General features: G+C 40.8%; 1 protein-coding gene and 1 long non-coding RNA gene across 2 annotated transcripts; both read right to left on the bottom strand.

Annotated features, from left to right (window-relative positions):
* Positions 1-392: 392 nt before the first annotated feature.
* LOC134310527 (uncharacterized) lies at positions 393-2,009 on the bottom strand. The gene is made up of 2 exons (XR_010011318.1): positions 1,388-2,009; positions 393-619 (listed from the first exon to the last, which is right to left on the bottom strand). It is a non-coding gene; the product is annotated as an uncharacterized LOC134310527 (long non-coding RNA).
* Positions 2,010-5,550: 3,541 nt separating this feature from the next.
* preb (prolactin regulatory element binding) lies at positions 5,551-17,802 on the bottom strand. The gene is made up of 10 exons (XM_062992133.1): positions 17,760-17,802; positions 14,247-14,405; positions 13,074-13,260; positions 11,652-11,878; positions 11,492-11,572; positions 11,271-11,398; positions 10,973-11,146; positions 10,437-10,509; positions 10,193-10,352; positions 5,551-6,971 (listed from the first exon to the last, which is right to left on the bottom strand). The coding sequence occupies exons 2-10, from the start codon at positions 14,379-14,381 to the stop codon at positions 6,877-6,879; spliced, it is 1,260 nt and encodes a 419-aa protein (XP_062848203.1). The 5' UTR covers positions 14,382-14,405; positions 17,760-17,802; the 3' UTR covers positions 5,551-6,876.
* Positions 17,803-24,589: the final 6,787 nt, after the last annotated feature.

Here is a 24,589-nt window from a genome sequence, read left to right as displayed (position 1 = left end):
ACAGTGGCACCGCAGCACCAAAACAGACTTGGTTAACAGCGCCACCTGTTGGGTTTTTGGTCTCTTAAGTCTACGGGGTGTCCCTAAAGTCTGGACACATAGGAAATATCACTTACTATAACTACATGTTTACTAAAATACAAATACACATCACAAATACATGTAGTGGAAAACACATTGAATATGTTATTGATTAATATTCTAATTAAATAAAATGTTGAAAATATTTATTGAAATTTATTGAAAATATGTATTTTGCCTACGTATCCAGACTTTAGGGACACCCTGTATGTTAAAGGTACGATATGGTTTTTCTTTCTGTTTTTACTCTCTGTTTCACACCGAAAATAAACTGTACAGTTAAGGTCAAAAGTTAGATACAACAAGGAAAATTCTATTATTATTATTTTATTACAGTATTATTATTAATAATACTCTACTCCAGACGTCTCCAAAACTCCTATGTATAATTCATTCATTGTCTGTTTTACCACCGCTTTATCCTCTTCAGAGTTGCAGTGGTTCCGATTCACTGGGCAAAAGGTAGGAAACACCCATGACAGGTCGCCAGTCCATCACCGGGCAAACACACATTACTTAACAGGATGTTTTTGGGCACCTGGAGGAAACCCACACAGACACAGAAAGAACATGTAGACTCCACACAAAAAGAACCCATACTGCTCCACCTGAGAATCAAACATAGGACCTTCTTGCTATGAAGTGACAGTGCTACCCATCTAGCCACCATGCCACCCCTCAAGTGTATCATCAATTATTCTATTTAATTTTTGACCCCTATTTTAATTCTTCCAAGGTTTATTCTTATTATACTGATTCTTCTCTGATGACCTCTTTGAGTTCCATCAATAGCTCCTCTTGTTTTCTGTCACTTATGTCTAGCATCTGAAATTGGTTCCTGGAATTCAGGTTCCTTGAAGGCAGGTGGTATGTTCACCTGGTCATATTTTTAAGTCTGATTGTTTGATTGTTGTAGCTTCACTCAGAGCTTGCACATTAGAAGATTGTGGTCGGTTCCACAATCAGCTTCAGCCACATCTCAACAATTTAAATTAAGCTCGTCCACCTATTGGTACAAAGAATCAGGTGGATTTGGTATCATTGAACTCCATCTAGTGTTGTCTTGCTTGAAGCTATGTTAGCTATGAAAGAGACTTTGTTGTTGTAGCCTAGCGGTTAAGGTACCGGACTAGTAATCAAAAGGTTGCTGGTTCAAGCCCCCCACTGCCAGGATGCCACTGTTGGGTCCTTGATCAAGGCCCTTAACCTTCAATTGCTCAGACAATATACTGTCACAGTACTCTAAGTCGCTTTGGATAAAAGCGTCTGCTAAATGCTGAAAATATGAATGTATAAATGTACTCACAAAAGTTTATTAGTCGTTCTCCAAGGCAGTGTTGTTCAACATTATTTCCCTAAGTCCCAGCCTCCCATAAGCATCAACAGTTTGTTGATGATAAAAGCCAGTCCATTTCTTCTTTTCCTTGGTTATGATCTAAGTGATTTTGTAGATAGTGTATTCTTCTAATTGAAAGTGTTCTAATCCTGTCCATTTCAGTATATGATCCCAATGATGCTGATGTGTAGACATTCCACTTCCATGTTCATGATTTCCAGCTTGCTATGATTCATACTTGAAACATTCCAAGGTCCAATTGTAATTTTATTTGAGCAGCTTTGAATTATCTTTGCTTGTTAACCTCAGAAACTAGGCATTTAATAGTCTGTGGCCTAGCCATGCCATACATGCAACCTGTACTCGAGATGAGTGAAGGACATGAGGGACCCATCTTCTGGCACTAAACCGAGAGTCATTGTGTTGTTGTATTCCACTTGTTTTTCTTTGTAGAGTACAGCAGTGGTTCACACAAAAATGAATTGAAGTAATTGCCTTTGTCACCTTTGTGATTGCTGCCCAAAATAGGTGGTGGTGTTAGTCTGGCACCTCGCTAAGAACCTTCTGCCATGGGAGGAACCTGACAGGAAATAAAACTACAGACAGGATAGATCTCTGCTTCCCTGACGCACACATCCTTCTCACCTCAAAAAGACACCTACTGATATTTCTATAATATTCTTGTAATTTATCATAATATTCTTATGTAATTTAAGACTCACCAGATAAAATTTGTCATGAATAATAAGCTGCTTACATTTAGCCTAACACGAACATGAAAAGGCTAACATTTGTTTTTGCTTTTGGAGTGCTTTTTAAATACAACCTTTCTGACCACCCACACTGCCCAATCCCACACTGAAGCACTATAATGCAACTGCTGGTTTTTCTTCTTACATCACTACTCCCATACAAAGCGTCCACAATTATGTTGTTGGCCTGATCTGCAGCCTCCCACAATCCTCTCTTGTGACTTTTCTACACCAGCCCTCCACTGAGTTTCAACTAAAGTAAAGCCAGGACCTCCAAGGTCTCACAAATGCAGGCATCAATCAGTGTTTCGTGATACCTTAAAATCATTCTGCTTTGTTGGCAGGTGAACAACATTTGTAAAACAATCAATAAAAGAAGCAGATCAGGTAAACAACTCAGGCTTGCTTTACACAAATGTGTGTGGCAAAGATATTAATTTATTTGGGTTAGAAGTCATTAATGTGCATTTTTTTTCTTTCACTGAAAGTGAATTTCTGGTTTAAGACAGAAAAAACTAGCCAGCCAAAAGAGTTGGTTGACCAACCAAACCAGCTAAATACTACTTTTCCAGGCCGCTCAGGTGGTGCAGCGGTAAAAACACATGCTGGAACTAGAGCTGGGATCTCGAATACATCATATCAAATCTCAGCTCTGCCTACCGTCTAAGGCTGAGCGGCCACATGAACAACAATTGGCCTGTTGTTCAGATATGGGCGGGACTAAGCCAGATGGGGTCTCTCTCTCTCTCTCTCTCTCTCTCTCTCATGACTGGTGCAATTACAACCTCTGCTGGCTGAGTGATGGCGCCTGCACAGAGATGAGGAAAGAGTGTGTCAGGGTGTGTCTCTCCATACACAACGCTGAGCTGCACTGCACTCGTCAAAGTGTAGGTGATAAAATGCATACGGTACGTGTCGGAGGGGGCGTGGGATAGCTTCGTTCCCCTCAATCAAAGCAGAGATCGGCATTGGTGAGAGAAAGCATGAAGCAATCGGGCAATTGGACGTGCTAAAAAGGGAGAAAAAGGGGAGAATAAAGAAAATACACAAAAAGAAAAAGAAAATATACACTTTTCCAGTGGGCTCAAGTGTTGAATCCGAGTCTTTTTTTATTTTCCCTTTTTCTCCCCCTTAAGCGCATCCAATTGTTCAATTTGCATCGTGCTTCCTCTCCGTCTATGCTGAATCCTGCCCTGACCGAGGAGATCGAAGCTAACCCACATCCCCTCCGAAACATGAGCAGCAGCCGGATGCATTTTGATGAGTTTGGCGCCACCTAGAGTTGCATGCGGAGAGACACACCCTAAGGGCACTCTTCCTCATCTCTGTGCAGGCGCCTCTAATCAGCCGGCAGAGGTCGTAATCGCATTCTGACAGAGAGAGACCCACATCCGGTTCTTTGTATTCAACAAATTCACTGTCATAATTTTGACCATGTAATGTACTGTATCTTGGTACAAGCTATGTCTTACTGTGTCTGAAGAAATAGTGAACGGATACCGCAGGTGGTGCAGCGGTAAACTACGCTAGCACATTAGAGTTGGGGTTTCGATTACATCGTATCAAATCTCAGCTCTGCCTTCCGACTGGGCTGGGAGGCTGCATGAACAATGATTGGCTGTTGTTCATAGGGTTAGGGGTAAAAAGATAGATCATAGGTCCTCTTAACTGGTGCAACTGCGGCCCCTGCTGGCTGACTGATGGCGCCTGCACAGGGCTGAGGAATAATGCTGATGGGGGTGTGGCCCTCCATACACGGTGCCCATCAAGTGTATGAACTAGACTCGTGCAGGTGAAAAATGCAGTCTGTACTCACTGTACGTGCCGGAGGGGGCGTCCTCAGTCAGCGGTGAAGGGTAAGTATAGAGGATGCAATCAGGGTACTTGGACACGACTAGATTAGGGGAGAAAATTGGGGCAGGGAAAAGTGGGAAAAATAGAAAATTAAATAAATAAATAAATAAAAATAAAACAGTGAACGGCATAGACAAAGCACAATGTGGACCTGTAAGTACGAAAAGTAAAAAAAAAAAAAAAAAAAACATCTTAAACACAACTTGTTTAACTGAACAGAACAAATGAAGATTTGTTGAGGGAGAGGTGTTTCAGTTACTAGAAAAGAGCACTTTATACATGATTGTGCTCTTGAGTGGTGGTTTATTAAACCACGGAAACAGTAATGATTTAAGTCGGCTCTATATACAAAGTCTTCACATAGATCACCAATAAATTAACTTGTTTCTTCCTTCTGGTTAATTATCCTCTAAAAAATGTGCACACATGAAAAAAATACTCGTTTATAAACAAGACATCATAATACATGCACAATTATATTAAGTAAATATATTAAATTATCTGTTTAAAGTGATCTGTCCTATATGCATAAAATTTAATTCAAGGGATTGGATGATTTTTATTATATTCAATTCAGCTAACCACTTACTTCATACTGATCCAGGTTGCAGTAAATCTGGCACCATCCAGAAACACTGGGCGCAAGGAAGGAACGCTTCCTAGATGGGGTGCTAATTCATAGCAGGGCAGCGCACACCCAGACATTAACTTACTCCCTTACTTATACCTAGGGGCAACTTAAAATAGCCAGTACTCCTTCTAGATGTTTCGGAAGGCAGAAGGAAATCCATATAGACATGGAAAGAATATGCAAAACGTCTCACAGATGGTGACTAGAGGTGAGAATCAAATTTAGAACCTCTGGAAATCATAGCAAACAAACTGGAAATAATTGATATTGGCCGGTTCTAGTAGATTACACTAATTAAGTAATTGGGTCATCATCATTTATCGTGTATCCACAGCACATACACCATATGGCCTAAAAGATGAGCATCTGACCAGAAGCTTGTTAGACATTAAATGTCAATACATGGGTATTAATATGTTGTTGTGTTCTCCCCGTGTCCGCGTGGGTTTCCTCTGGGTGCTCCGGCTTCCTCCCACAGTCCAAAGACATGCTAGTGAGGTGAATTGGAGATACTAAATTGTCCATGACTGTGTTCGTTATAACCTTGTGAATTGATGAACCTTGTGTAATGAGTAACTACCGTTCCTGTCATGAATGTAACCACAGTGTGAAACATGACGTTAAAATCCTAATAAACAAACAAACAATATGTTGTTGACATTGTTTTCATCTATACCAGCCCTTGTGTGCCTGGAAAGGCTTTCCACAAGATTTTAGATTGCATCTTTGAGCATGTGTGTCTAATTAGTCAGAAGATCAGTTGTAAGGTCAGGCCCAAGTGTTGGACAAGACAGTTGTATACCCACAAAGCGAATTCACAATGTATAGTAAGTAAAGCTTATAAAACAGTCCATATGTGCACAGCTTTAGGAATGTAAACCAAGTAAAGACATAAAGATTCTTATTCCCTTTTATTTTGTATTTTCTGTGATGACATTGTTCACCAACTCGGTCCTTATGTCTTGCTGTCCTCTAGTGGTGTAATGTGGCTAATGTCTAAACCCCCTTGTTTATTGCACGGTACCCTACAGAATAGTAAGGACATTTGTGAAAGTTTGAGAAGTTGAAGGTGAGGCTGTGATGGCATTCTTCACCAGACACTAACTGTAAACAACAGCATTAGCAACAACATCAAGATTTTCGGTTAGCTTCACTGAAGTTGTCACAGTGTGTGATTTTCTTGACAATACTTTAATGAAAAAACACTTAAGTTTGTTTTTTTATTAAATACAGCTATTGTATTTGTATAACTCTTGTTTGACCAGCTTGACCCATACGACCCTATTTGTTGCACTTGGTCCCTGGTCAAAAAAGGTAAACTAATTTAGCATGGGTACTTAAGTACAGTAGGGGCCACTTGTCAATGGAAATAACGACTAAATTTGGAATACAGATTTAAAAAACATACCGTATCATAGGGTACCGGGCAGTAAAATGTCATACAAAGGGTAGCAGAACAAGGCAAACCTCCTTTCAGTGACATTTGACTACATGTACACAAAGACAAAACATAAATGTTCGGACAAAGAATGATGAAATGCAATTGAAACAAGTTATTACAATAAAATAATGAACACATTAATAGGGGTATGTGTAACTAAGCATTAAATATTAGCATTCTAATTTGAAGATAGTATAATTGCTTTTACATTCACCTAATTGACAATCTTGACACATCTTTGTAAGACTATTCTCAATTATTCATATAAATTGTATTTTTAGACTGTAAAATAAAACACAGGAATATTACTTTTTAGTAAAACGATTTGAGAAGTAAACTTATATATATATATTTTCAGTTTGGCTTGAATAACTAAAACTATCCCATTAAGGCTCTTGCTGTGTGCATTCATGCATTATACAGTACCTGCAGGAGGAACAAGCTGAAGCATCCATCAGGTAAAAGAAAACAATTTTACTGTCAAGTCCATGATGCAGTATTATAAGATAATTGTGTGGATGAACAGACATATAAACAGATTTAAGTCCCAGTTCTCTCATTTTTATGACTACTGTGAGCAAAGGTGAAAGCTCAAACAATGATCAATTCCAGTATTCGCTATCTCAGCAGAATTCGCTCATTAATCATTAGTACAACTATTCCATATTTCAGCAGTTCATGTTCTTGTCGGTCTGCCATGTGCTTTGAAAGCAGAGTCGTTCCATGGTGGTAAAAGAGGTTTTCCACCACATTTTTCCACCACTTTGGGAATAAGCTTGTATTAAATGAACCCTGGGAAGAGATGCTGCAGAAGCAGAATGACACCCACTAGCAGTGCAGCACACAGGAACAACACCAGCCATATTGGAACTGATCCTGCACACAACAGAAAGAAAAACATGTTTACAGGATCTCAGAGATTACACAATAGTTTTAATAGTGCATAAGAGGGACAGCTATTCCCCCACTTTTGTTTGTTATTTAATATGCAGTTAATGTTTCATACTTCTACACTATATGGCCAAATGTATTTGGATACCTAACCATAAACTTTTTGGATATCCCTTTTTAAATTCTTGGGCATTACAGTAAAGTTGCTATCTATATTTCCCCCTCTGGCAAAATGTTATTAATTCCCAAAGTTACAAGGGTCTAATGGACTCACAAATTTAAAATCAGCCATACATTGTTAATAATATAGGCAGTAAGCCCTGTCGTCACCAAGTTGCCACTGTTAGGCTCCTGAGCAAGGTCCTTAACCCTCAATTGTTTGAATTGTATTCAGACATACAGTGGGGCCAAAAAGTATTTAGTCAGCCACTGATTGTGCAGGTTCTCCTACTTAGAAAGATGAGAGAGGTCTGTAATTTTCATCATAGGTACACTTCAACTATGAGAGACAAAATGAGAAAAAAAAATCCAGGAAATCACATTGTAGGATTTTTAAAGAATTTATTTGTAAATTATGGTGGAAAATAAGTATTTGGTCACCCACAAACAAGCAAGATTTCTGGCTCTCACAGACCTGTAACTACTTCTTTAATAAGCTCTTCTGTCCTCCACTCATTACCTGTATTAATGGCACCTGTTTGACCTCGTTATCTGTATAAAAGACACATGTCCACAGCCTCAAACAGTCAGACTCCAAACTCAACCATGGCCAAGACCAAAGAGCTGTCGAAGGACACCAGGAAGAAAATTGTAGACCTGCACCAGGCTGGGAAGAGTGAATCTACAATAGGCAAGCAGGTTGGTGTGAATAAATCAACTGTGGGAGCAATTGTAAGAAAATGGAAGACATACAAGTCCATTGATAATCTCCCTTGGGGCCAAGATCTCATCCCAAAATGATTATGAGAACGGTGAGCAAAAATCCCAGAACTACATGGAGGGACCTGATGAATGACCTGCAGAGAGCTGGGACCAAAGTAACAAAGGCTACCATCAGTAACACACTACGCCGAGAGGGACTCAAATCCTGCAGTGCCAGGCGTGTCCCCCTGCTTAAGCCAGTACATGTCCAGGCCCGTCTGAAGTTTGCCAGAGAGCATATGGATGATCCAGAAGAGGATTGGGAGAATATCATGTGGTCAGATGAAACCAAAATGAAACTTTTTGGTAAAAACTCAACTCGTCGTGTTTGGAGGAAGAAGAAGAACCCAAGAACACCATACCTACTGTGAAGCATGGGGGTGGAAACATCATGCTTTGGGGCTGTTTTTCTGCAAAGGGGACAGGACGACTGATCCGTGTTAAGGGAAGAATGAACGGGGCCATGTATCGTGAGATTTTAAGCCAAAACCTCCTTCCATCAGTGAGAGCATTGAAGATGGAACGTGGCTGGGTCTTCCAGCATGACAATGATCCCAAACACACCGCTCGGGCAACGAAGGAGTGGCTCCGTAAAAAGCATTTCAAGGTCCTGGAGTGGCCTAACCAGTCTCCAGACCTCAACCCCATAGAAAATGTGTGGAGTCCGTGTTGCCCAGCGACAGCCCCAAAACATCACTGCTCTAGAGGAGATCTGCATGGAGGAATGGGCCAAAATACCAGCTACAGTGTGTGCAAACCTGGTGAAGACTTACAGGAAACGTTTGACCTCTGTCATTGCCAACAAAGGTTATGTTACAAAGTATTGAGTTGAACTTTTGTTATTGACCAAATACTTATTTTCCACCATAATTTACAAATAAATTCTTTAAAAATCCTACAATGTGATTTCCTGGATTTTTTTTCCCTCATTTTGTCTCTCATAGTTGAAGTGTACCTATGATGAAAATTACAGACCTCTCTCATCTTTCTAAGTAGGAGAACCTGCACAATCAGTGGCTGACTAAATACTTTTTGACCCCACTGTAATTGTAAGTTACTTTGGATGAAAGTGTCTGCTAAATGCCAAACATGTAATGTAATACAATGTAATATTTAAATCAGAATGACTAGCTGATACAAGCAAATTTATCTTCTGTTTTAGAAAACAGGGGTGGCACGGTGGCTCAGTGGGTTAGCACTGTCACCTAACAGCAAGTAGGTCCTGAGTTCAATCCCCAGGTGGGGCGGTTCAGGTCCTTTCTGTGTGAAGTTTGCATGTTCTCCCCGTGTCCACGTGGGTTTCCTCCGGGCGCTCCGGTTTCCTCCCACAGTCCAAAGACATGCAAGTGAGGTGAATTGGAGACACTAAATTGTCCAAGACTGTTCGATATAACCTTTGAACTGATGAACCTTGTGTGTAATGAGTGACTACCGTTCCTGTCATGAATGTAACCAAAGTGTAAAACATGACGTTAAAATCTTAATAAACTAACAAACAAAACTTGGACAATGAGATTGAAATTTTTTCTAATATGTTCTGGTCCATCACTAATGTTTTTTTTAAATGACAAGTATGATGCTCTCTTCGGTTTCTTAGAATCAGCCATGCAACCTTCTTTTCTCCAAACATGATGAATTATATTATTTATACAGTTTCATCCAGCCGTTCTGATCTGTCCAAATGTTTGTGTGTAAATTTAGATAAGTATTCTCCCTCCTTCTTATGCAGAAGTGCTTTATGCAAGAACAGACACTGTAATGCAGATGCTTGCTTACTGCTTGTTGTTCCTGCTGCCCAAAGTTGTCCTGCAACATTCTCTTAAGATTGACAGTAGGCTACTTTCCTTAATATTATTATTGTTAATATTATAAGAGCATGTTGTAAAATCTTGTGTGGCACACAGTTACATGCATGTTTACAGAGTCAGGCTTTGGTGTTGCTTTATATTTTTATGTCTAAGATCTTAAGGAAGCTCCTACACCTTCATGTTGCTACTTGTTGCATTAAGTCCTTTTAAACAATGGCAGAATTTTTTATAAATAGAGCAGGTGCAATTTTTTCACCGGAACACATTCATTTCTTTTTTGCAGCATTAGTATCTAGAACTTGATATACTTGTTTGTGCATTTTTCCTCCCAATCTAGTCATATCCAAATACCCCATCGCATTCTCACTTCCTCTACTCCTACTAACCTCTCTGACCCACTCTGACCGAAGAGGACCTTGACTTTTAAGTCTATTTTAGAAACTATGCGTATCTTAGCTCAGTGTATATTATACTTACTCCGATTGGGCACTGCATGCATCTGGCAACAACTGTCTACAGCCACACTTAACATGGCAACTTCATTATTTCCCTTCACAGGTTTGCTTTTAGGGGCATCAGGCAGGAATGCCAAGTCTGTCACCACAATACCATGAGATTCCTGTACATAGTACAGCTTCTGCAAAATATATACAATTTAGAAAGAAATTAGTTTATTCTTGCTTACTACTGATGGATTACAGGTGTCTATATGTGTCTTTACCTGCAGCGAGAATGCAATATAGATGGCTACCGATCCTGTGACTGTGCCCAGACCAAGAAAAGTTCCTGAGTCACTTGGGAAATAAAAAATGAAAATAAATAAATAAATAAACAACATTAAAAAAATCACAACAAACCACATACTGTATACATTTATTAATTCAATCACTGTCAGTTTTACCACCACTTTATTCTGGTCCGGGTCATGGTGGGTCTGATTCAATGGGAAAAAATGTAGAAAACATTCTACATGGTCGCCAGTCCATCACAGTGCACACACACACACACAAACATTTACACACTCCAGTTAATACTGAATGTCTTTGGACTGTGGAAGGAACCCGGAGAACCCAGAGAAAACCCCCATGGACATAGGAAGAACATGCAAATTCCACACAGAAAGGACCCTGGCTGCTTGACCAGGAAATCAAACCCAGGACATTCTAGCTGTGAGGCTTCAACGCTACCCACTTAGCCATCGTGCCATCCCACCACTCGTACAACAAAACGATAATAATAAAAACACTCAGTGCCTACCTTACACTCAAACAGGAGATCACTTCATTACCACATGGTTTAGTGAGCAAGGGCAGGAAACTTTTTCCATCCCATTTCGTGAGGTAGCATGGGGGTGGTTTACGATCTCGTTTGTGGGGAATCTGGACAGTGTACAGCCTTAATGAATCTTTTTGGTCCTCCACCTTTGCAAACCTAGAGGAAAAGTCCAAGCAAAAACATTTTGATGATCAGAAAAAAATAATTTTATACAATATAATTAGTTGTTTTGTTATAAAATTTCTAAAAATAATATATATAAAATCTAAAGATAACTTACCGACAGGACTGGTAACGATACATCTTCTCTTTTATATGGGGCATGTTGTCATGCCAACGTAAGCCCAGCATCAGCTGATCACCACTCCATACGCTACATGCAAAATCTCGCCCGACTGTTACGATGTGCTAAACAAAATACAGAGACAATGTCTACCTATGTCTGCCGTAGTTGTTTACGAATTACATTTGCATGTATGACCTTTGTTGCCATAACGATACCTTGTTATCAGGACTGATGTCTACATCCTCCATTTCATCTTGGTGTGCTTTGAAGTTCAACTTCTCCTTCAAGGAGGGGAACTGAAAGAGGAACAAACGTCTAATGTTAATTAGCAGCAATCAGCTCAAGTGAGTTAAAGATTCATCTAGGCATGCTCACCTCCCACGCTCTTAAATAACCATCGGCTCCCCCTGTGAGAAGAAGCTTTAGGTCGGAGCTGAAGCGCACACACTTCTGCAGCGGGTCCTGAGTGCTGAGGTCTGACTGCACCTCTCCAACACGCTGCACTAAAATCTGCACTGATTCGTCCTTCATCTGCGAAACATCGTTACCTCCATTCTGGCTTTTTCCTCCTCTCCTTCTGGCACCTCCCTGCTCTTCAGGTCCTGCACATTTACAATCATATAGCACACCAAATCAGTTGACCAGAGGCTTTTCAAGCTTTTTAGGACTACTGTACATGATTAAACATTGGGAAACTCGATAATGACCCTTAATCTCCTTTAGCTGTGATGTTTTCTAAAAACACCACCAGAGATGTAATGATAATGACCCGAAGAATACTATCCTCATGGTCAAGCATAGAGGTGGGTCAGTGATCATGCGGTGATGCTTATTTGGTGCACAATCTTGACCATGTGACTGGCATAATGGAATCAGAAATACCAAGTCATTTTGAGGAGGAATGTTATGCCTTCTTGAAACTGAAACCTAGTGATAAGTGGACTTTTAGCAAGATGATTGGATGGGTGGATGGATGGATAGATGGATGGATGGATAGATAGATAGATGGATGGATGGATGGATTAATTAGATAGATAGATAGATAGATAGATAGATAGATAGATAGATAGATAGATAGATAGATAGATAGATAGATAGATAGATAGATAGATTAGATAGATTAGATAGATAGATAGATAGATAGATAGATAGATAGATAGATAGATAGATAGATAGATAGATACTTCATTAATCCCAAAGGAATTTAATTAATGATCCCAAGCACACTTCCAAGCTTGGTCCACAGAGTTAAATCCCATAACAAAATCTTTAATTTTGTCTACATTTAAAGACAGCAGTTGCAGCATGAAAGCTATCAAACCTCAATGACCTGGAACCTTTTGCATAAGAAGAATGAGTGAAGATCCCACAAGAGAGGAAATCACTTATTAGAGGCCATCAAAGCAAAAGTATGTTCCACCAAGTACTGAGGTTGGGGGTTAAACAACTAAATTTTTTTTCATTTAAACTCCAAATTGTGTCTAAATTGCTTGTTTTTGTTTATTGATATGTCTTGGACGGATGAACAGAAATGGTGTGAAATGCTAGTCTGCAGCTCTCCTCAGCCAGTGAGTGGTTGGTGCAAGCAAAAAAAATCCAAACAGATACAGCTGTAATATTATTAAATTGTGCTATACTGAATCTATGTACAGTAACAGCTGTATTGCATGCACCATGCAGACACATTATTTTAAAGGATGTGCAAAAGTAACACACAAAATAAACACATAACATAAAACATGACCATGTTACATATGTCTATGTTAAAGCAAGCAGGGATTACAGTCTTATACTAACCATCCTTTGCTCGTCCCTCTTTAGGTGCACGTTGCTTGAAGCGCATCACACTACAGTTGCCATCTTGTCCTGCAGCGATTACATCTCCTCCCAGTGCCATATTCATGGTGGCACATGACCCTGTTTCATGGGTGTGCACCAGAGTGGCAGTGTGCTGGCTGCCAACCAGCTCTAAACTCAGGAAGTGCTGTAAGCAAAACTCAGAAGGTTCACCATCACACAACTTTCAAGCCTGAGCAAAATAAAATAAATTTAATTATTTAAACTATGCTGGAAGTAATTTACACTGATCATAGAACAAGTATAAAGTATAATAATACATAGTAGCTGCACAATATATTACAATTAAGAGCTTTGATTCCTGCATGATCTTAAAATCTCCCAATATACTGTACAACTGGTCAAATGGTAAAGAAGCAAAATTTATGGTGTGTTTTCGGTAATCACAACCAGATAAATCTATTCGGTGAAGACTAATGCATGCCCACCTTTAATAATAAGTCATCACAGGTTCACCTGCTTTAAAACATTGACAGACATAATGTCATTGGGCAGTTGTAGCCTAGCAGTTAAGGTACTGAACTAGTAACCAGAAAAACACTGGTTAAATCCCAACCACTGCTAAGTTGCCCTTGTTGGGCCCTTGAGCAAGGCCCTTAACCCTAAATTGATTAGACTGTATACTGTCACAGTATCGTAAGCCACTTTAGCCATAAGCTTCTGTTAAATGCCAAAAATGTAAATGTAATAGTAAGGTGTGGAATATTGCAATATGCAAGTCGTTTCTTCAGCTCTTGCGTCATGCGTCATCCAAAAACACTTGGACAGGGAGCCAAGTTAGTCACAGGTCAACACATGTTCTCTTACTCACTCACACAAAGGAAAATTTCGAGTGGCCAATCTACCATCTATATGTTTTTGGGACATGAGATGAACCCAATACACCCAATGGAAACACACATGACCACGATAAGATCATGAAAAAATCCGGACAGACAGTGACTTGAGGTGAGGTTTGAAACCAAGTCCTCAAGGACCTTTGTTGCTGTAAGTACCTCTCACTATTTATTGTGCCATCTGCAATATGCCATTTCTGTCCATGTTGTGCAGCCCTTACATATTTAAGTAATTGCAGATTTTTAGTACAAAAAAAAGCGTGATAAATATGCTCACCACTCCATTCTTAATTCCCGTCTTCGATGCTCCACCACCTCCGGCGGTAATGATGAATCCAGTTTTAGGGTCGATTTTAACTGTGTAGAGAGGGAAGGGGGCACGGTACAGGTGTGGTACCTTCCGTCTGCCCATGATTGTATGTTTTCACGAGGAATCCTGTATTTGGGAGAGATAGTGTTTATTTAAGCAGCATACAATCAAACAGTGTCATAGAAAATGGAACTTAGTAGTGCCTGAGTTACTTACAACAGACTATGCTACATTTTAAAGCAAAAGGCAGAAGGCATTCATAATGTGAACAGAAATAATCACATTACATAGCCAAAGGTTTATGCACACTGCACATGACTGTCTTAAACAAACTAAAGGTTTAATATTAGTTTTAGTTTGTTGCCTTTGCTGCTTTAACTAATATTGAATCAAAAATCCTGCCTGCAAACACGTCCCACTTTATTTGGAATGTGTCAAATGGGGTTCCGATCATTGGTCTGGGCACGTCAATCAATGTCTACTGCGACTAAACATGAAAAACCATAAGTTTTTGGACCTAGGCTTGTATAAAAGTCTTAGTCTTAGTGCAATAAGAAGGAATCTTTCCAAACTGCTGCCGTATTTGGGAACATCATTCTCTAGAATATCAGTGCATGCTAAATACTTAATGCATTTCAAAATGTATTACTGTATATTTATTTTAAAAGTACTCTATTCTTGAAACACCGATAGTTCGAAACCCGGCTCTGCCATGCTGCCACTGTTGGGCCCTTGAACAAGGCCCTTAACCCTCTCTGCTCCAGGGGCGCCATACAATGACTGACCCTGCTCTCTGACCCCAGCTTCCAAACAAGCTGGGAAATGCGAAGAAAGAATTCTGTTGTACTGTACACGTGTATATGTATTCATGACAAATAAAGGCATTCTATTCTATTATATTAAATAATAATTAATACCTACATCGATCAGGCATAACATTATGGCCACCTTACTAATATTGTGTTGGTCCCCCTTTTGCTGCCAAAACAGCCCTGACCCATTGAGGCCTGGAGTCTACTTATTGCATCTCTGTGTGGTTCTCCAGCTGCACCACAGCACACAAGAAGGCCATACAGAGGGTCATCAACACCACCCAGAAAATCATTGGGCACCCTCTCCCATCACTAAAGGAGCTCTACAGCACCCGCTGTCTCAGGAGGGCACACAAAATTAAAAAAGACAGCACACACCCAGGGTACCGGATGTTTGAACTGATGCCCTCGGGTAGACGGTACAGGCAAATCAAAACAAGGACTAATAGACTGAGAGACAGTTTTTACAACAGGGCCATAGCTCTGTTAAACACAAACATGTGACACATCATGTGTCATTCAACGGGTATTGTGCAATTGCAATTTCATTCATTCACTTTAATGGGACATGTGCAACTTATAATTTAAAAAATTTAATTGGACATTTATTGGACATGTGCAATAGCTTCTTTTCCTGCTTCGGTTTTGTTTAAGTGCTTTTTTTATATTTATATTTGTATATACTAGTACTATTGTTTGCTGTGGTTGTTTTTTTCCTTGCACCGAGAGGGGGGGGGTTGTATTTCAATTTCGTTGTATAAGTGTACAAGTACAATGTGCAATGACAATAAAGGATTCGTATTCGTATTTGTATTCATATTCGTATTCGTATTCTTCAGCAATCTGAACTACAGTAGCTCGTCTGTTGGATCGGACCACACGGGCCAGCCTTCGCCCCCCCAAGTGCATCAATGAGCCTTGGCCGCCCATGACCCTGGCGCTAGTTTACCACTGTTCCTTCCTTGGACCACGTTTGATAGATACTGACCACTGCAGACTGGGAACACCCCACAAGAGCTGCAGATTTGGAGATGCTCCGACCCATTCGTCTAGCCATCACAATTTGGCCCTTGTCAAACTCGCTCAAATCCTTACACTTGCCCATTGTTCCTGCTTCTAACACATCAACATTGAGGATAAAATGTTCTCTTGCTGCTTAATACATCCCACCCACTAACAGGTGCCGCGATGAAGAGATAATCAGTGTTATTCACTTCACCTGTCAGTGGTCATAATGTTGTGCCTGGTTGGTGTATTTAGTACACAACTTCTGCAAACTGTACATCCTGTGATGCAGCACTTTAGAACAAAAAAGTCTGACTGACCGGACACACTTTGGCCCAACATGGTCATGTTTTCTAAAATTGTGTGGCCTGTCACTAGCATATGAGCTGGGGTTGCTTTAGATTTTTCCATCAAACAACAATAACACTGTTGTAGTAGAGCTGTGGGTTACCAACAGGAAGGTTGTGGGTTTGAATACAATTACTGACTGTAGTCCATCTGTTTCTCTGCATGCTTTGTTAGCCCCCTTTTCTGCTGTTCTTCAATGGTCAGGACCACCACAGGATCACCACAGAGCAGGTATTATTTGGGTGGTGGGTCATTCTCAGCACTGCAGTGACACTGACATGGTGGTGGTGTGTGAGTGTGTGTTGTGCTGGTATAAGTGGATCAGACACAGCAGCGCTGCTGGAGTTTTTAAACACTTCAGTGTCGCTGCTGGACTGAGAATAGTCCACCAACCAAAAATATCCGGCCAACAGCGCCCCATGGGCAGCGTCCTGTGACCTCTGATGAAGGTCTAGAAGATGACCAACTCAAACAGCAGCAATAGATGAGCGATCGTCTCTGACTTTACATCTACAAGGTGGACCAACTAGGTGGGAGTGTCGAATAGAGTGAACAGTGAGTGGACACTCATACCAGCACAACACACACTAACACACCACCACCATGTCAGTGTCACTGCAGGGCTGAGAATGATCCAACACCCAAATAATACCTGCTCTGTAGTGGTTCTGTGAGGGTCCTGACCATTGAAGAACAGGGTGAAAGCAGGCTAAAAAAGTATGTAGAGAAACAGATGGACTACAGTCTGAAACAAGGAGGTGGTTTTAATGTTATGGCTGATCAGTGTATAAACATAATCTCCAGTAATTTATTTGCATATATGCCAACCGTCCATGATCACCTGCATCAGCTGTCAAGATGGACTTTAATGTCATGCATGATCCTCTTGTCAATCGGACATTGGAATTAAATCAGATCTGCTGTATAGATTGACTGCTGGTTTGCACTTTGTTCAGTCAGTCTGTATTTGCTCAATCAGTTTCGATAAATATGTGGACACAGCAGTGGCAACTGCCGGGTGACTGACAACATACATAAAAGACAGGACACATTTTAATACTACATAACTACATACTGTAATCTGTAACACGTGATTACACAATAATCCGACCTGACAGGTATTTAGCCAGATTGCTAGCATCACACAAGCTCATACAACCGATTCCCTGCTTCAGGCAGCTACTCTGCATTTCTACCCGCACCAGCTTTTCTCCATACCTCACAATATTGCATTAATAAAACATGAAATAAAGCACATATTTCATAACAGACTTAATATAACACAGAACACATAAATATTTGGACACTTCCTTACCTACACGTCAGCAGCGCATATCTCGTATGTGCGTGTCCGGCGTCCGCTATTTGTTACGTCTGTTTCAAATTTACCGTACAGTCTATAATAAACGCGCACATCAATATAGTCGTTCAACATGTAGGTTATGTTTTAAAAAGCTAGGTTTTGTTACTTTGTCATTCACGTTTTTGAGCATTTATATCAAATAAGTATAAATCTAAAATTTCTGCTAGTGCATTTCGATTTATTTATATCATAGCCATGAAAGATTAGATTCTTTATTCGTTTGAAGGTTTGCATTATTTATACTGGAAGTGAAAGTGGAAGAAGACGAACCCTCCAAAATAAAAGCGTAATAGTCAAGTTCAAACAATATTGCAGTTAAAAAGAGATAGAAATAAGAGTGATGTGATTCTCTGTAGTTCTATAGTACTGGTCTGTAGTTTAAAATCACTTTGTTTCTTTTTGTGTGGCACAGCTGTCAAAAGACGATTTATGGCTCCACAAACTTTACATTTGTTGTTTATTAAACATGCAATATTGGGAGGGATATTTAAGGTGTTTACGGTTTTTTTCTGTTTAAGTGTTATTCAAATATTTTGTCATTAAAAACTTAAAAAAGTTAATTCACTTTCACTATAATTTACGACGGCGTATTAGGGCCACTGTAAAAAATATTTTTAAGTTTTGATTTCGAGATTAAAATCAAAATATTATGGGCCGCTCAGGTGGCGCAGTGGTAAAAACACACGCTGGGACCAGAGCTGTGATCTCGAATACATCGTATCGAATACATCGTATCGAATCTCAGCTCTGCCTGCCGGCTAAGGCTGAACGGCCACGTGAACAACGATTGGCCTGTTGTTTAGATATGGGCAATTCTACCTCTACAGTACCTTGCAAAAAGAGTGCTTCCCAAGAAAAGAACAGGTGGATTGTAGTTCCTGTGGGACCAGATCCTGATGGCTGTGCACAGCATGACAGGCACAGGGCACTTTGGAAATACTACGATCTGGAGGCAGCTGGCAGAAAGGTTTTATTAGGTTGACTCGAGTGCAACCCAGGGGCATTGATAATGGGGCCTCTTCTGGACCTCATCCTTAGTCAGTGGCCAAATGACCAGCTGCCCAAGCAGTTCATGTGCACTTAGCTGGCTTATGAGAATGCTACAGCAGTTTGGATTCTGACAGCAGAGGTATCAGAGACCTGAGAGTAGGTCTGGCTTTACAGTTTTTGCTGCAAGGGCTGCACACAAAGACTCTCCAGTGATTGGATGGGGCAGTGCACAGTACTGGAGAAACTTTCTAACATGGTGTGTTGGGTTGGCACCGGTACACTGTGTCAGGTGGTGCTGCACTGGGACTGGTTGGCCCCGTAGACCCAGAAGGAGCCACCAGCAAACCTGAGGTCCCTTTCACCATTTTTTTTCACCCCACAGAGTCCCAAATACAATTTAGACCTAGTCATGAGAGCAAATGTGTTGCATCACTACGTATGGTTGAAGGTGTAACATTTTTCTGCTTACTAGAATTAATAAAACTAGCTTTTAGCTTCAGAGAGTACAGGGAGAGGAAGGTTAAACTGGTAAACTGGGGAAGAAAGTTTGTCTGTCAGTAAAACAATGACCCAAATCCCACTGTCACAGCAACATTTAAGTGGTTTAAATTAAAATAAATCTTGAATAGCCTAGTCAAATTTATAAGAAACATTTTTTGGACCAACGTATTAAACTGCTGTACACCACCACTCCCCAACTAACTAACAGAACTTTTTCTGTTTTCAGTTTTGTAAAGGGTAAGTGACCAATTTGCTTTATGTTGGGCAAACTTAATTGAGACTTATCCAAAAGACCACTGACTATTATACAGTAGTTGCCTGTAACTTTTTATTCATTTATTGAATTTCACTTAAGTTTGAAGCTAAAGACTTTTTAAGGCACCAGAAACAGTGGCTCATGAGACAGATTAATAAATTAAAGAAATAAAATTGGTGGTAAGGTCATTTGGGGTAAAGACTTGTGTTCCAATAACAGTGGACTGGTTTAATGTTAAAATGTTTGTGGCTTTATAAAAGTCAGCCATCCAGGCACTGATAACAAGGGCACCACAGGATTACAATGGAATAATCAATAACACCCTGAGGTGATGTCAATGGAAACATTCGGACTCAGACATTGTGTGTGTGATTGTGTTTTAATCTGTAATGATTCATCTGACGTATTCATTTAACACAGCAAGTGACCTTTATAACAGGGACATCTGGCTCAAAAGTGCATGACAAAAAACAGCAATTATTTGTATAATTTGTGGCAAAAATAATAGTATTAAAAAGATGTCAAAGTATATACAGTACAAAGTTTAATCTTATGTGTTGCTTCAGTTTCTGAATTTCAAACCAGGTGGAATCACTAATATTGTATTATTTAAAATAACAAATCCTCATCATCCTGATTGTAATAACTTTTACATGTTTTTTTTTATTTTATTGTGGGTGTTTGGTTTACTGGCTACTAATGTATGTAATGTTTTAGGATGTAGCTTACTCCATCCTGCATTTTCTCCCTTATTTTTAGCATGTCCAATTGCCCAACTGCGTCATGCTTCCTCTCCACCAATGCTGATCCCCGCTCTGATTAAGGAGAACGAAGCTAACCCACGCCCTCTCCGACATGTGGGCAGCAGCCGTATGCCTTTTGTCACCTACACTTTGACGAGTGCAATGAGGATCAGCACTGTGTACGGAGAGACACACCCTGACAGCACTCTTTTCCCGTCTCGTAATTGCATTATTCCAAGTTCACACTAAAGGGCAGGGACTGATCGTCGATAGGGGTTTTTCACCTATCACCATCTGGAATTGCAGGTGAGCTTCTCTGGTCTCCCAAACTACGTTTTGTCATGAAAACAAACGCGATAATTGACGAGGGTTTAATGATACCATGTCCAAAAATGCACGTCAACAATTAGCGAGCGATCAAAGTTTGTGCACTGATGTGGAGCGTAAAATCAAGGAGAAAAAATAAATGAATTTGAGTGGATTTGGCTAGTCGAGCAAAATGCAGAGGCAAATCTAGCGCCGACCAGTCGGCGAGCGAAAATAAGGGCAAAAATCGTGTAGTGTTAATTAGGCATTAATTATGAGAGAGACCCTATCCGGCTTTAATATCCCACCCCTATCTAAACAACAGGCCAATCATTGTTCATGTGGCCGCTCAGCCCCGCCGGGGGGCAAAGTTGAGACTCGATACTATGTATTCGAGATCCCAGCTCTGGTTCCAGCGGACTTTTGACCAGCTTTGACCCTGATCAGAATACAGCAATTTTAAGAGCTCCAAATAATCTGACTGCATGTCTTTGGACTTGTGGGAGGAAATCTCTGCACTTAGAGGTAACCCACACATGGAGAACATGCAAACTCCACTCAGAAAGGACCTGAACCACTCCACCTGGGAAACAAACCCAAGACCTTCTAGCTGTAAGCATGGCTGGATTACTGACCGGGCCAGTGGGGCCAGCGCCCAGGGGCCCTTGAGGTCAGGGGGCCTTGGGGGGCCCTGGCCCAAAACATTTTGCGATGCCTATCAACATTTATGATACAATATATTTTTATTTCCGAGGGCCCTCCATTTTAAGGATCCTCTGACTATTAGGGACTTTGACCCCAGGGCCTCTTGGGGGCCCTAGCCATGCTTTTGGGGCCCCTAGCCATGCTTTTGGGGGCCCTAGCCATGCTTTTGGGGGTCCTAGCCATGCTTTTGGGCCCCTTATGAAAATGGATGAGGCGTTGTGGCACTGCTCTGACTTCGACTTCTGGCTATTAGGGGTCCTAGGAAAGAGGGGGGCATATTTTTAGAGGGCCCTGGTTATGAGAGCCCCTACCAGGGGGCCCTAGAGAAGAGCAGGGCATACCATTAGAGGGCCCTTGATCACGAGGGCCCCTGCTATGGGGCCCTTGACTTCCATAGAAGTCGTTTACCATGGCTCCTTGACTTTCTAGGGACCTAAAAATTGCCAGGCAAGCTACCATATTTCATAACAGACGTTTTGTTGCAAATATGCGATTCAGGCCCTTACTTAATGTTTCTGAGTTTGTATTGTTTCAAAATTATTATGTTCAATTTCTCTTAAGCGCAGAGACAAATTAATTTAGCAATTTTGCAATTATTTAAATTTGAGACAAGCAATTTCAAGCAGTTTGAATGCATACACACACTTAACTGAGCTATTTGATGTTCTTTTCATGCCTGACAATATGTCCAACAGTGAGCTCACTTTAAAGGCTAACTCACTCGCTGCAGCATATCCTTCAGATCTGAACATGAGCCTGGCAGATGAATTGATACAATACAAATCATTCATAACAGAAAAAGAAAAATGTCCTAGTAAAATGCTCAAAACCATGATACATTTGAATTTACAGTCAACCTTTCCAAATGTCTACATAGCACTTAGACTTTTTTTTGACTGTGCCTATCACAGATTGTGAAGGGGAGCGTTCATTCTCCAAACTGGCTCGTATTAAGAATGAACTCGGGATTAGGATGCGCCAAAACCGCCTGAACTCACTGTCACTTCTGGCCATTGAATCAGATTTGGTCAGACAGCTTAATTTGGATGAATCAGTGGATGACTTTGCAAGAAAGAAGAGTAGAAAGAAACTTATATAAAATAGATTCTTGTGTTAGGGTTAGTTATTGACAGGTTGTTTAATGTATTAATTTATTTATGTTTTTGGAGGGGGGGGGGGGGGGCCCTGGCCAACTCTTTGCCCAGGGGCCCAGACTATCCTTAATCCGTCCTTGGCTGTAAGGCGATAGTGCTACCCACATAGCCATCGTGTTGCATGAAGTTACAGTTTAGCTAACTAACAAACCCCCAACATCCCCCTGGTGTTTTTATCTTTTTTGGGGGGGCGGGGGGGGGGGGGATTGGGTAACTCAATGAAACTATGCACTTTATTTACACACACAGTTACTAAAAGTTTGTACACCCCATGGGTACAGAGCGGGTGAAGGCACAGGGAAACAGGGTGGGAGGGGCTTGTGTGTGAGCTAATAGAGAGAGTGTCAGTCCGTTTGCGTTTTCGGGTTTTCCGCAAGCAATGCAGTTAGCTTTAGTGATTGTAACCTGATCTATTCCTCGATCGTTTTCTAAAAACCGAAAGCATAAATCGGCAATCCACAGTCAACGGTGAGTGTTAATAGCGAGGGTGGGAGTGCTTCAGTAATACGGGTATGGGCTGGATCTGCAACCATCAGCAGCTGGATCTCCGGTGGCTGTTCTGCGATTGAATTTCAACAGCATCTGGGATTTATTTTTCAATCACAGCCGTCATATGATGATCACACAGCATGAGGAGTTACCTGTAACAGGACGCAAAGCTTTGTGATCATGTGGATCGTGTACAGATCAGAGATTATAAAGCGACAATCAAGCAAGCATCATTCCAGCGTTCCTGTTTTGCAGCTGTGTGTCGCGATCTGTTTTCCTGAAGTGTAGAAACCTCTTTAGATCGATTTAAAACAGCTAATGTGCCCTGTATACCATGCATACCATGCCAGCTTTGCGTAAGGATTGTTTTTATTTGTGATTATGATGATTCTGCATTTCCACGTTTCATGGAGACAAACATGCGCTGTGTTCCTGTGCTCACAGAGCAACATGTATTTCCTGTAAGTGCTCCTTTCACCCCCCATGGATCATCATCATATGTTGTGCAATTTGATGGACTGATCTGATATATGCAAGTATACTAAATTCAGGATGAAAATTGAAAATCCACATTATACCAGGAAGGCCTTTTTAATCATAATAGAGAATGCCATTGGTTCCAGGGTTGCATATTTTGTCAGCATTTTCACCCGTTCATTTTGACTCCTTCTTGTTTTCCATCATCTACTTCAGCTCAATGCTTTTTGTCTTAACCACGTCTCATTACATGTAAATCAAAATAATAAGAATAATGGTATTGCTTCCTTACTGAATCCATCATTCATTGTCCTTCACCATGGAAACCTGGCTAAAGCAACCATGATGGCAAACCGGGCAGGAAACACACACTGATCTGCACATATGTAAACAAACCGTGCTTAAATCGAAGAATCTATTGTAAACTGGCATTTCTGTGCTTGCTGAGACTTTTCGTTTCAGTTGCATCTAGACAGGGGCACCAGTACACATTCTGATCCCTCTGGTGAGCTATTGCACTGGTGCCCCCCTGCACTGGACATTTTTATACCCCAGGGACCTCATGGGATGCATCCCTGATTGTTCTGTGGCCTTGCTGGATCGTCTTTCGACATTTCTTTGAGGTGTAGATAATATCACGAGTACAAAATTTGGGCCCTATGACAGGCTAATGCCCAGGTGCCCAGGGCACCCCGTGTACTCAGAGTACTTGGGATTATCCAGACTCCTACTTCCCCCTTTTTGTCACACTTACTTGTGGAGCTAAGAGAGTTTTTAGATATAAAGAACCTAATAAATCACAAAGGGGAGCCTACACAAAGGTAGACAATGCAGTCACATTGGTGCTTGCCATGTGTCCCTCTTTTATACTAGGCTGTCATCTCAAGTGCCAAAGAGTTCAACCCTGTCAGTAAAAGGATCCAGGTTTATAATGGCTGGTATTAAGTATTTAAGTCTTTGCAGGACATGAAAATCAGGAGACAAAATTGAATCCAGTCCTCACGTCCAGTAACTCTCAGGGCCGAGGCTTGTTCAACTGGAGTCAAGACGGTGCCAGACAAGCAAGCACAATGTTCCTTGAAGAAACATTTTAGGATCTATTTGCGTAAATACTTACAGGGACAATAAAGACATTTTTTATTCTTTAGATTAGTAATCGAA

Source organism: Trichomycterus rosablanca, chromosome 3 (genome assembly GCF_030014385.1).
Source record: "Trichomycterus rosablanca isolate fTriRos1 chromosome 3, fTriRos1.hap1, whole genome shotgun sequence".
Taxonomy (NCBI): domain Eukaryota; kingdom Metazoa; phylum Chordata; class Actinopteri; order Siluriformes; family Trichomycteridae; genus Trichomycterus; species Trichomycterus rosablanca.
The sequence above is the reverse complement of the archived record's forward strand: the minus strand, read 5'-3'. Positions and strand labels throughout refer to the sequence as shown.

Coding starts and splice junctions, on each gene's coding strand:
- preb (XM_062992133.1), bottom strand. CDS start 14,381: ATGGGCAGACGGAAGGTACCACACCTGTACCGTGCCCCCTTCCCTCTC. Junction 13,261..14,246: donor CGGGAATTAAGAATGGAGTG/GTGAGCATATTT, acceptor TTTTGCTTACAG/CACTTCCTGAGTTTAGAGCT. Junction 10,510..10,972: donor ATCTCCTGTTTGAGTGTAAG/GTAGGCACTGAG, acceptor TTATTTCCCAAG/TGACTCAGGAACTTTTCTTG.